We start from the raw sequence: 13,703 nt of genomic DNA, 5'->3' as shown, positions 1-13,703 counted from the left end.
TGTGAGAGAGTTTGATAGTACGTGTGAGAGAGTTTGATAGTGAATGTGAGAGAGTTTGGTAGTACGTGTGAGAGAGTTTGTAAGTTTTGGCCCTTGGGGCCTCTCATGGATTAAGGTTTCTCTGTTAGCTACTGACTGTTGCTGCTGAGGTGAGAAAGGGGTTTCATGAGGCAAAGTCACGAATTTCTTCATTACATATCTGATTTCGGGAATACATTGTCTTCCTAGTTCCTCCTCTGCATCCTTGCTGAACAAGTTCATTGCTAAAAACTCTCAAACACACACGTATGCACGCACATACGTGCGCGCACGCACACAATGACCCGGTGAAAAATGTCATGTTTATTCAGATAAGAAGTGACGTGACTAACCATTTCTGGAATGCAACACAACGAGTTGTCTTTTAGACGCTTGTTTGTTTTCTTAGGAAATGACTTACGCCTTCAATTTATGGATTAAGACTTTTATACTTTATAGCAACTTCAAAAAAAAAAAAAAACAGGCCGACACTTTGAATGTTTTCCTCTCTGTGTTTTATGTCTCTGAGCAAGGCAAAACGTTACAATAAATAATAACCTTATTAGGGTTTTTTTTCTAATAAAATACATTTTATACATTTTAATCAAAAATAAATTACACAATGTTTTGGGGGGTTCTTAAAGAGATTGTCCAACTGCTGTTCAGCAATGTCATTGAGTTAACTATAAGCCTTGTCAACTATAACACTTATTGTCAACAGGCCTTAAGATGTAACGGCTTACAACATATAGTAAATAATAATAATATTTACCCTTAATTTAAATTTTGCATGTTTGTAGAATGAAATAAATTAAATTATGACTTAAAGCTTTAAGTATGTTATATTGGGTTTCGCTTCCTGTTGGAATTGTCTATATTTACTTTGATAGTCCCATCATTAACTTGGCGGTAATTAACCATAATTTTATAATTAGCTAATTTAATTCTGTAATCTGACGTAATTAACTTTAATATCTCTTAAATATTCTAAGCAACTGACTAATTGCTTGAAACATTACAATAGCCGAGATGAGACTCTTTACATCTAAATTCATATTTTATTTAACATGTTTCAGGCTTTGTTCTGGTGTGGGTGAGTATTGATCCTATTTGGGAAATTCATGTAATTTGGCTGTTGGTTCAATCATATACAGTTGTTTTTTTAGCTCTACAAGTCAAAAAGCTCTTTGTTGAAATTGCAAGTCAACTATTTAAATTGTGACCTAGGAAGTTTTTCAAAAACTCTAACTTGGGGAACTCATTAGGCGATAATAACGTATCGCCCTATATATGGGCGATATGTTGTCCATAGGATTTGGTTCATTTGTTTTATTATATTACAAGGAATACGGTGCTTTAAAAGTATCATTCAAATGACCCAGGCTTTGAAAACAGCAGTTATCAAACCAGTGATAAAAAAGAGAGTTACTTAAGGCTAAATTAGGATTAGAGTGCAGGTTTTGATGTCTTTGATGTTTTTAATGCTTTTATCTTTACTTTTTATCTATTTATTAATTTCTTTTTATTTATCTTTCTCATTGTTTACGTTTTAATGATATAAAGCCCCCCGGAAAACGTCCCAGTTAAACGTCCCAGTTTAACTAAAGTCCTACGGGGTTTAGAGTCCCAGTTGACGGTGTTCTAACTAAAAACCTAGAGGATGGAGTCCTTGTCAAACGGTGTCTTTGACTAAAGTCCCAGAGGGTTAGAGTCCCAGTTAAACGACGTTTACTGAAGTCCTAAAAGGGGCGCGGGTTTTAATGTTTTTGTCTTTTTTTATCTTTTTATTTCAAAATCTCTTTCTCTTTCTCAGTTTATTCAACGTCACATGCTGTTTTTATTTTAATTATGTGATACACTTTGAAATGCCTTGCTGCTGAAATGTGTTATACAAATAAAATTTGATTGATTGATTGATTCAAATGACCTAATTAAAAATTTATAGCAGATCTAATCTCAACATGTAATCTCAAAATGTTATTAATTTCTTTAAAAATGTTCAATACAATAGGATGGACAAATTTTTGAATTTTCAATTATTATTATTATTATTACAATTCGTCCATTCACTCCCTGCTTAAAGAGCTGGTCATAGATTTCAAAAGAAACCAGGAAAAGGGTTCTGTAAGGCACCATCTCTATTATCAAGTCTAACTCTAGCCAGTTAATGTCTGGATTGGTTCTTGCCAAGTTGGGTGTGTCTCCATTAGCAGTGTGTTCCTCACTGCTTGGACAAGCAGTAACAAACCCGCACGTAAGCTTTTGATTATGGGATCTCGCGCTTGTACTCTTGTGTAGTCATTTTCTCAGAAATAGCTTGATGTATTTGTTCATTGTTGCCCTGTCCAGTTTGAATTGTTGATTTGCAGTTCACCATCTCAGCAACAATAGTCTTGTCACAGTTCGACTGATAAGTTGTTGTTCAAGCAGGAGTCCACAGACCAATCAGTGAATTCAATCTGCTGCCAGTCAAGTTGTTTGTGCATAATACCAGGCTTATACCAACCACCATCTAGGAGGTTCCAAAAAATAGGGAGGAACCGCGCAGGATCCGCAAATGGAGATGAATCTGGCTGACTGGGGAGGAACCGGTCTGTGGAGAAGGAACTAAAAAGAACCAGTTTGAATAACTAAGTCAGACCTCATTCTTAAAGTCTCATTCATTAATTGTTTGATCTTTCACCTGTTTCAGTCTGTGTTTTTGCTAATGATATGCAGACAATTTAACTACACAAATAAAAATTTAAACCACACAGTGATAAACGATCACAAGACAGATACTCCCAGGTTGTAACTCTTGAAGAAGTACAGTCTCTCCTTTTCACACCAGTGTCTCTGTGAAAAAAAACCATCTCGCGTCCTGAGATAGGGTGATTCCTAGGAACCGGAGGTGATCCATAGTAAACAGTATTTTTGGGGATGTTGAAGGGAGCCAGTGTGGGAGGTGTTCTCTGGATGTCCACTATCAGGACACTGGACTCCAGATGGTTTTGACCGCACCAGTTGACCAGTCTATCCACCTGTCCATCCATCTGTATAACTCTTCACTGACATCACTTTCAGAATCCAATGGGAAACAAATGAGTCCCATTGACCTCAATTTGTACTGGGACTTATATAATGGTTGGAGTTTGTTGTGAAAGCCAAACAGTCTGGTGAAAGGTGTAATCCCTGGAGAATAATTTATATTGACTGTCAATAAAGTTATATGTAATTACGAACAGATTCAGAAATGATCGATCATCTTTTCACATTTCTTTTCTCTGAAATTTCCAATTTGACCTGGCAAAAATTTTATGTTGTTCTTTGTCATACTTAGTATGACTGAATAGTAATATTAACCAGTGATTCAGTTACAGTCTTGTTTTAATATGGACCCAGTGTTAAATGTGAAAAACCAAATGGTTTTCTGTATAAAACATCACTCACATCCATGCTACTGGAATATTTCATCTGTTCATTCAGAAACATTGTATTTAGCTCTATAAGATAGCTTTCCTGAGTTTTGTTATGGATCACTTCAAATTACTCCTAAATAAACAAGGTACACATAATGTAGATACACATTTTATTCACTTGTTTCTGTTACAATTTAGTGCATTCTTTATTCACAGCAGAAAAGTACAGCAGTAGCAGTACATTATCAATCCTTTCTTAATCATTATCACATAGATTCAAAGTATAATAACGAATAGTGGGGTGGGGGATAGACTCATTTATAACTTCAGTTTCACTCAGTTTTTTACTTCTTAATTTTGAGTGCTTTAAATGGAAAGTGCAAACTGGACGAGTATCTACTACTCAGTGAACAGCAGATGACCAGAGAAGAAGCTGTCCCCGGTCAGTCCGTTGCCGCCATTGTTAGCAATCAGCCATACCCTATCTCCCTTTGCAAGCTTGATGAAGGTGCTGCCACTGGCTGTGATGTAGCCGCTCTGGCGGGTGGTGAATGAGTGCAGGATCAGCTTTCCGTTACGAAGCAGATCCAAGCTGCCTGCACTGTCATAGATGGTGCAGTGAAACTCAAACTCATATACGCCTGCGTGCTGACAGGTGAAAAAGCCAGTCTTGGGGTCATAGCTGTTCTGTCCATTGTAGATGACATCATGGAAGGCGATGGGGGCACCAGCTTTGGGGAGGTTGCTACCAAGGCGCACAGAGAAGGCGACATGCTCTGCTGCGCCTGAAGGTCCAGGAGGTCCTGGGGGTCCTGGCGGACCAGGTGGCCCTGCGGGTCCTTTAAGAACAAATACACGAGTAACATTACAATTAAGATCATCTATGGGCTTTCAAGACAATATACCGTCAGTAATAATGATGACCATATAAGGAAGTGGAAAATTTACCTGGTGGACCTTGAGCCCCTTGTTGACTATCTGGACCTTGAGCTGGAGAAAATATATCAAATCAATATACTTACTATAAACGGTGTGTGTTTGTGCAGAATATCAAAGAATATCAAAATGTGAACATACCACCCTCCTTCCATGGACTGAGGTCAAATGCAGGGATGTCGTCACACTTGGTGTATCCAGAACCTCGAGGTCGGTACTGGAAAGGTTTCTTAGGAACTTCAGTGATGCCAGTGTTGTCACAGATGATTCTGGCAAGAGATGTCTCCGTAAATGCCAGCCTCTGAGCCGCAGTGAAGACACCATTTTTCTCCCACCAAAACCTAAAAGAAGACATATATTTTTAAAATGTAGGTTCTGCGAATGAAAAACATCAACATTGCAATGACTGTTAGATCATTTAATGTTCAATAATTGTCTGTCTTCTCACCTGTCTCCCTCACGGATTTTCTGGAACTGAGTAGCAATCAGGCAGGCAAACAGAGGTCCCACTCTTCCTCCTCTGACAAATGGCTCAGCCACTCCTGCCAGCCATGGATCGATGTTGTCAGGTGTACCGTACAGATCCAGCAGTTTTTGGGCCAAGTCAGTGTTGTTGAGAACCTCAGCTAACTCACTTAGAGTCCTTGGCTGTGACAGGCCACAGAACTCTCGCCATCTGTTGTAGCCTAAACCAAGGACAGACAGTCTAAGATGATGTATGAACTGTAGAAACTACTAATGTCTGGTGCATAGAAGGAAGGAATTACAAAAACAATCACTATTTAATAAATACCAGGAAGGCCGTGGTCTCTTCCTCTCTGCATGTTAAGAGATCCCAAATCCAGAGCCAGCTTTACAGAGAATTTAAACAGTCTGTCCCTCAGCTCGTCAGTCAGCATGCGGTCCTGAGTGTTCAGCTTGGCCTGACGACCAATTAACCCTCTCATGATCGGGTCCAATCCACCTGAAGATACAATAGAAACATTTAGATCTGATCTTTGAGTTCATCTGATTCCTTAGGGAGGAATTAAGAGTTTGGATTTGTACCTTCAAAGACGATCCTCCAGGGAGCAAACATGGTTCTGTGAATCACCTCGGTGGGATAATCTGGATGATTCTGGTAATTCTCATCAAGACGGAAAATGAAGGGCTGAACCATCACATGAGAGAATCGGAAGGCGGCTGTGGCGAACACGTTGGCAATGCTGGCATCAATCTTTTCATTATAACCAGGATATGTGGACAACTGCTTTGATATGGCCTCTGGTCCAACAATGTGAACAAGATAGTCCCTGTAAGTGATAACCTTTGATTGAAAAAAGAGAAATATTAAATTCAAAGATATTCCACTCAGTAGCTGTAAGGGCCTTGATATCTTAACATTTTTGGGATGTAATATGTCCTTTTGTTACATTTTGAGACAAAACAAGGGCACAAAATCACACATATCTGTCTTTTTTCTATTCTGTTTTGTATAGTTTTATGTGATTTTAAACTTTGTTTTTCAAGTTGTGCTCCTCTTCCCATCTCTTACCTGCATGTATCCCCCCATAATCTTGCGGGCTTCCTGGTAGAGCTTCTCTCCGTTCCACCCTGGGTTGAGCTGAGCAAGGGCACGGGTCAGGCGATTGTGCTCTCTCATCATCAGAGTGTGCAAAGAAGCCAGTGCGATGTTTTCATTGGAACGATCGTCACCTAAAAAGTCACATTAAACCAAATGACCTAATGACAATAACTTCCAGACCAAACAAGTCATGAAACACGCTTTGTTATTACAGATGGAAATATGTTGCTTATTTTTTTTACAGAGACTCACCAGCAAAGAAGCACAGCACTTCCTCAGCACTGTCATCTTTGGTCATTTTTCGCCTTGTGGCACACATGTTGGCCCCCATAGTGGTGAATGGCAGGAGGTCACGGCCATTGTCTTTATGGTCTATATTCACCCTCAACAAACCCTGATCAGTAGTGAGGTTTCGGAGATTGCGCGCTTTGCTGTCATCAGAACCATAGACCTGACCCACATCGATGTAGGCAGTCAGGGTGTTCATCTGCTGGCGGACAGTGGGCGATCCAAAGATGTATCCAGTGTTACCAGAACCACAAGCTGGTGCGGAGCGGGAGAATGGCATGCACTCTTCAGAGTTATCCCGAATGCGAGGATCATCTGAGGGAAACTGTTTAGAGGACAGGAAACTGTTAGACTTTAATGTTTCAAATGTGTTTTATCTCTTGTTAATGTAATGCCTTAATGTTTTAACACAGACCTCTATAGGGAAGCATGGCTCTGTGTTGCCGCAGGTCTTTTCGCAATCAATGCCATCATTAAATGACTTGATGGAGGGAGAGTTAGGGGTGAAAGTGATGTCGTGGTCAGTCCACTGGCCAAAGATTGTCACCAGGAAGGTGTAGATGGGGTCACTCTTCACATCAGAGTTAGCCGCTGCCAAGATATGGTTGGATACATCTCTCACCTTCGGGAGAAATGGAGACAAAGATAACAAGTGCTGTCATCTGGACGTCATAAAGGGTACAAGAAGATGTACTCTACATGCTTACCAAGGGAAGAAGGTGATCGTTGACTTTCACGTCATGAGTCCAGCCTTTAGGAGAACTGATGCCATCTTCATACTCAGCAGGCAGCCAGCGGAGGAACGGGATATTTGAGGTACCCCAACGAGGGTTGTCACTATAAGTGAATACAATAAAACCCAAGTTTGATATTCCCATAGTTTTGAAAGTTACAAATTATTTTGAATGATATTTGCTGCTGTTGTATTTTTGATTTATATCCAACTTTTGCTTCTGGCTATCGGTGACATTAAGTAAACTACTGATAATGAATATTTCCCTTACAGGTTGTTGCAGATGCTGTTTGCCGTCCGATATTTGTTGATATTGGGAAGATCCTGGCAGTTAATATTTCTGACTTGAGCAGCGCAGCCTGTCAGACTGGCGATCACATCCAGATCACCCTTAGAGATTAGGTCTAAATGAAGCATAAGGAAAGCAAATCTTAGCTGTCTGACATCAATCCATGCAAGCAAGCCTTAAAGAGATAAATTCAGATTCACACCTGTGGCATTGATGGAGCGTTTGTGACGTTTGGACAGGTAGTGGTTAATTACATGCAGAGTGTTGGCCATGTAGTCTGCAGCGCGCACTGCCTCTCTGGATGGTCCGTTGGGCTGCTTCAGCATTCTCAGGATGTCTGCAGGGCTTGCTGCATTTCTCCTCACCCGGTCAAGGCTCCTGTGTTGTTTATATGGTTCAGGTATTTATTCACATACTTCTTGATGATTATTCAGTTCAAAGTTAAGCAGCAAAAGAAAGGAAGAGGAGCAGGGTTTTACACTCACACTTGACGGGAGTACGTATAGGCGTCATCCACATTGGCTTTTGCCTTATTCACACATTTTTCGATGAAACTGTGGCTCAAATGGCGCTCTGAATGCAAACAGAATCAGTTTCCTTAGTTTCTTTTTGGAACTAGTTATGGAATAGAGAAATCTTTTATTGTCCCAAAATTAGGAAATCCAGTTATATTAGTTATGTTATATATTTAAAAGGATGTTGTTTCCCTTTGAACCAAAAAAATGGTTACTTTAGTAGTTTTACTTCTGTAATAAATCTGTTTTCAATTCTTTGTAAGACATTGGAAGAAGAAAACTACTCACTGGCATCCACTTGGCATTGCAAGCCGAGGGTTAGACCAACAGCCAATAGGCAGAGGAACTTATTCATCTCTAAAAGAAAAAAATATTCTCATCACATTACCTATTGGAGTGAAAACATGTTTCCCGATTTTATAACTGAAAAACATGTATATTTTCCAACATTTATTATAAAACAAGCTTAGAAATGTTAAGAATGAATAAGATCACCTGTTATGAAGTTGGGCTTCAACTCCTCAGTTGTCTGTCTGCATCCACGTTGGACTTCCAGCAGTGCCAGAAGCTACCAACTTTTGCAGTCAATATTTTTCTTTTTATACCTTCTGGGCGTGCCGTTTCACGCAGAATTTTATGCTGGTAAACCTGCCAAGACTTAGACAAAGAATTAATTTAGTCCTTCCTTCTTCCTGGTTTTCAGCATCCCTCCTTCAAAACTTCAGCATTAAGTAAATACATACCTGTCAACACGTATGCTTTTGGCTTTTGTTTTCTTTCTTCTTCTTCTTTTCAGTTTAAAAGATACCATCAGCATACGTAGCAGCAAACAGTCTTTGGAGATGCAAGAGCCAAAAAGGTTCTGGAGAATCTGATGCGGTTCTGGTTGTTCATTGTTCTGTTCATGCAGTTTATCATAAAGAGAATGTTAAACTGAAGATATGCAAAGTTACACTGTCACTTTGCATATCTGCAGAAAATGACTTGTTGGTTTCCAGCAATCAGTGGGTAAACGGTGTGGTACACCTCAGACAGGTCACCTGTCCATCCAGATTATTTTAGTGTTTGACTATTCTTTTTTTCACATTTTGTCCCTGTACAAATGGCTGCAGTGAGTGAAGTGGTAGTTAAATAGGTAGATTAAAATATGAAATGGTTGAAAAGCAACTTCTTAGTGACAAAACATTATCTCAGGATCTTGGGTTGTTTTTGTTTTTTCCTGGGTTTATTTTTTTGGTCATTTGTTGCTTGTGTTTTGCCTTAGCTATTCTCTTTCTCTTACCTTGTTTTTATTAGATCTGCCTCTATTTGTCTTTCTAAGTTCATTTCTCATGTCTAGTTATTCTTCATTCCATTTAGATTCATGTTCTGCCAGTTTACTTACTCCTCCTTGTTCCTCGGTACCATTTATCTCTCCCTCTGGCTGCCTTCTGCTCTCTCCTCACAGCTGCACCCAGTCACAGTCCATTGTTCTAATAATCAAGCTCCCAGTATGCTCTTTTCCACCCAATCCTTGCTGGTTTCCTCGGTTTTCCCCATTTTCCTGAACTCTGCTCACTTCTTGGCTCCTTGTGTGTTCCCCCCGTTTTTTATTTCTTGTTGGGCTTTTTTGGAAGTTGGTTTGAATTCTATATAAAAACCCACATCATCATTTATATTCTGTTTTTTTGTCTTGCATTTTGGTGCAGTTTATTTCACACACATCATGACACATTGTTGGTTTTGAACCAGGCGCAGTAGTTTGAAATTCCATGTTATGTGACAAATACTTCCTGAAATAGAATAAATTAGAATAGATAAATAGATGAGGAGGAAGCAACAGGAGGTGAAGAGCTCCAGATCGATATTTACCAATGTTAATCTTAAGAGGCAGTGCTGGTACGATTTAGGGCTGCCTGTCTGCTAATAAAAGCATGGCTCTAGAAAAAGCCAAGGTGATTCACAATGATGTTAGATGGTCTAGCTTTCTACCAGCCAGTTCTAAAGAACCTCTACCATAAAAGAAACGATTTTAACATACCAATGTCCACAAGTTGTCGGTATTTTATTGCTTATGTTAAAATTTCTATCTTTCATGCAATACAACAATTGTGTATTTGTCAAAGTGCAGTTGTGAGGTGGCGAGGTAGACACCATGGACCCAGGTCAAAGTGAGAGAAATGATGATTTAATGATGAGCACAGAGAATTTAGCTTCTTGGTGAAGTCAAAGGACAGTGAAGTCCAGGCAGCACAGGTGAGCAGACAGGCAAGAAAACTCATCACTGGTAGCACTGACAATAAAGCAACAACTCTGACATGAGACACAAAGGATACCCAACAAGGAGAAACACAGGTGGGATTAAATACACAAGGAAGGTAATCAGGGGAAACGAGGGACAGCTGGGGACAATCAAGGTGTAGACTGGACAACATGGAGAGACAACTGAATATAGAAACCTAAATAAACACACAGAAAAAACCAAATCATCACAGTATTTATTTTTTCAAAACCAAACCTGTTAAAAATCTTCAGGCTTTGCCATGTATCCAGTTATATTTATACATGCTTTCAACTGACACATATATCCAGAGTAATGTTACAATTTAGGTTTAAGCTTCTTTAGTTCCTGGAAAGCAAATACCATTGTACAATGAGCTACTGACATGAAAAAGATCTTCATTCTTTATGACAAGTCAGCAGGTAATAGGTGTGTCTAAAAGATTCCCAGGATTTCTTTTTTAAGACAAAGAAAAACACCTCAGTCATTATTCTTCTGCTGTATTTTCCAGTCATACTCATCATAGACTGGGAATCAGCTTCTAATTAGTGTGGCCATTTTTCAAAATTAATTGTAGCATTTAAAGCTCTACTGCTAGGGATGAAGGTGGAAAAGAAAATAACTGGAGTAAAGATGATGGTTATATTTCTGCTTGCCCTCAGGGCATTTAATACATTTAGTTTGTAAAGTGTAAACATCTTTGTTTCTTGTATCTGAGTTTAAGACTTGCTTGACAGAAATTGTTGTTTCTCTTCCTCCTCATTAATTAGCTTTAAAAAGGAAAAACTTATCAGGTACTTTTTGGTCTGATTTGGCTTAAAAAGAGTCACAGATTGTAGAAACCTGGCTCAGATGCTGATGAGGGTTATAGGAGTAGAATGGATTACTTCAGACAATAGGAGGTGTTGAAAAGAAGAAATGCATCAAAGCTAAACCTTAAAGCTGTTTTAACATGCAGTTCATGTAAATACAATGTATATTACTCATGGACATCTTGTTTTCCATCACAAACCCCATGGAAAAATATATTTCTTGCATGTAAATTAGCTTCTGTAATAAAAATAAATACCAGTTACAGAAGTAATCTACTTGTTTTAGACCTACCAGGAAAAACAAGTAGCTGACTATTGCTATCTACCGTAAGTCAAAGATCATATCCTTCTCTCATGTACAGATGAGAGAGAGGTTTTCCTCAGTGCTAAAGACAGAGTTGATGAGAGTTCATGGGCTGGGCCAACTTGCATGTATTTAGAGAGGAATGAGCTCTGAGATGAAATGATTGCCAGGAAGACAAGTAATTTCTAAGCAAACCATAAAAAATGAGGAAAGCAGAGGAATGGGGAAACAGATTAGCTTTTATAAGTTGTATACTTTTTGCTCTCATATGGAAAACATGCATGTTTTCCAGATGAATCCTGTTTTATGCATGTCAATGAATCAATATTATTATCAACTGTAATACAAATGCATCAGTGTATTATCAGTGGCCAAAAGCTGCATTATCATTGTGTCTGTCATACATGGGTTGTATCAGCCTTCCAGACCGCTCAGGTCCTCTGGTTCTGGTCTGCTCTGCATCTGCATCTGCAGAACCAGAACCAAACATGGAGAAGCAGCTTCTGTGCACCACAAATCTGGAATAAACTTCCAGAAAATTCCAAAACAGCAGAAATACCGAGTGCCTTTAAATCAAGACTAAAAACCCACCTGCTTATAGTTGCTTTTGAAACATAGCCAATGAAACATTAATCAATAATTTGATGTGTAACGATGGCACTTGACAAAATGTAATGTTTCAATTGTTGACTGTGTCTTCTATGACTGTATTTTTGTGTTTCTATGATGTAAAGCACTTTGAAATGCCTTGTTGCTGGATGGTGCTATACAAATAAATTTTAATTCGATTTGCTTTGATACCAATGTTGCATTCCCCATGTCAAGCCACTTCAGACAATGTTTACGGTTTCTTCCCTGGCCATTTCTGTAATCACATAGAACGACTGTTGCACGATGATTCAGAATCCTGTTTTAAGATTAAAGTAAATTCTGCATTTCATTTCAAAGTCCCAGAGCCTGGAGGAAGAACAAAAAGGCACAGAATCCACATTGCTTTACATCCAGTGTGACGTTTCCACAGCCAGTGGTGGTTTAGGCTGCAGGTCCACTGTATTTTCTGATTTCCACCATCAACGCATGCAACGATGTATGGAGATTCTGATTTTATTTTCCAACAGGACCTGGTCCCTGCTCACACTGCCAAAGTTACCAAAAGCTGGTTTGATTGGCCAGCAAACTCCCCTGACCTAAACCCCATAGAAAATCAATGAGTTGTTGCCAAGAGGAAGATAAGAAACATCAGACCCAACAAGGCAGATGACCTGAAGGCAGCTATCAAAGAACTCTGGGCTCCATTACACCTTTGCAGGGCCACAGGTTGATCGCCTCTATGTCATGGCGCATTGATGCAGTTGTTCACGCAAGAGGAGACCCAACCAAGGACAGAGTGAATAGAAATACAGAAGCCTGGCAATGGTGCTTAAATGTATGTTTTTGATTGGCTTAATGCGATATTCTGATTTTCTGAGACATTGAATGTTGAGTTTTCTTTATTTATAACCCATAATCATATGGCCTGCAAAACTTAAAAGCTTAAAACATGTTACTGTTTCTGAAAAAACTCTTTATAAAATGGCAGTTTCAGTTCCGAGAAATATTGCACTTTTACACGATATTCTATTTTTTTTTAGATGTGCTGGAAGTGTTGTTTCCTTTTCTACTGTGAGTCTACAGAGTTTAGAAAGCTAATGTCCATAGTTTTCATGTATCCAAATAATGCTAATTCCAAAAACACTGATAAAGTTATTCTTTTATAAATGTGGATGATTAAGCTCAGGTTACAAAAAATCTAGGATTATTAAATGTTTGCTGCTTCCCTAACTTTAGTTGACATTTCATTGTTTTTGCTGTAATCAGATCCAGGAGACTGGAATGCTGCTCGGCCACACAGACCTACTTACTGGCAGCATGTGGGTGTTCACTCATCAGGCAGACATGACAAAAAAGAAACTACAAGTAGATTAGTCATAAGAGTTTTCTTTTTAAGTGGTTGACCGCATGGCATGCAACTTATGGCTGCAGCATATTTATCACAATGTTGCTTACTGGAAGCTGTGATAAGAATCTACATAAGTTTTTGTTCCGGCCACAGATTGTTTCCATTTTAAGCGTCATTGAAAGTATTCAAAAATGATAATAGGCTAAATCTATCCATTCATTTGCTAGATCCCTTTAATCAAGGGTTGCATTGGGACTTTTGTCATTCACCAGCAGTCAAATGGCGAGATGTAGAAAACACCCTGGGGAGACGTGCCCAGACCTTACAGTCGCTGAGTTTCCATTACAAATGTGCGCAAATGTTTGCCTATATTCTGCTAATGTTAAAAAAAAACACATACAATTTAGCAATTGGGGTGTTCCAATTAAAAAAGAAATTAAATTAAAATCACACGTTAATAAGCTTGTTCACTCGATAAGTCAATAAAAATCATGTCAGAGACATGTAAACGGTTACATAAAATTTTAATCATACATGTGTATGATTAATGGAAATGCTGCTAATGACACTTTTGTTCTGTTATGAAAAGTCAAATCAATGTCAGATTTCTTTGAAATACAGTTTAGGACTTTATAAACCTGCAAATT

At 38.8% G+C, this 13,703-nt stretch overlaps 1 protein-coding gene across 2 annotated transcripts; it reads right to left on the bottom strand.

Annotated features, from left to right (window-relative positions):
* Positions 1 to 3,572: 3,572 nt before the first annotated feature.
* Positions 3,573 to 11,615, bottom strand: LOC103470282 (eosinophil peroxidase-like). Of its 2 annotated transcripts, XM_017306488.1 has the most exons (16): positions 8,485 to 11,615; positions 8,237 to 8,398; positions 8,030 to 8,098; positions 7,712 to 7,799; positions 7,429 to 7,604; positions 7,209 to 7,341; positions 6,912 to 7,041; positions 6,620 to 6,826; positions 6,169 to 6,529; positions 5,887 to 6,047; positions 5,400 to 5,658; positions 5,146 to 5,316; positions 4,801 to 5,038; positions 4,494 to 4,693; positions 4,365 to 4,406; positions 3,573 to 4,255 (listed from the first exon to the last, which is right to left on the bottom strand). In XM_017306488.1, the coding sequence occupies exons 3-16, from the start codon at positions 8,094 to 8,096 to the stop codon at positions 3,816 to 3,818; spliced, it is 2,673 nt and encodes an 890-aa protein (XP_017161977.1). In that variant the 5' UTR covers positions 8,097 to 8,098; positions 8,237 to 8,398; positions 8,485 to 11,615; the 3' UTR covers positions 3,573 to 3,815. The 2 variants fall into 2 exon arrangements, with proteins under 2 accessions (XP_017161977.1, XP_008416823.2); XM_008418601.2 differs by having other exon boundaries at positions 8,237 to 11,615.
* Positions 11,616 to 13,703: the final 2,088 nt, after the last annotated feature.

Source organism: Poecilia reticulata, linkage group LG9 (assembly GCF_000633615.1).
Source record: "Poecilia reticulata strain Guanapo linkage group LG9, Guppy_female_1.0+MT, whole genome shotgun sequence".
NCBI lineage: Eukaryota > Metazoa > Chordata > Actinopteri > Cyprinodontiformes > Poeciliidae > Poecilia > Poecilia reticulata.
Note: the sequence above shows the minus strand (reverse complement) of the source record. Positions and strands in the feature narration are given on the sequence as shown.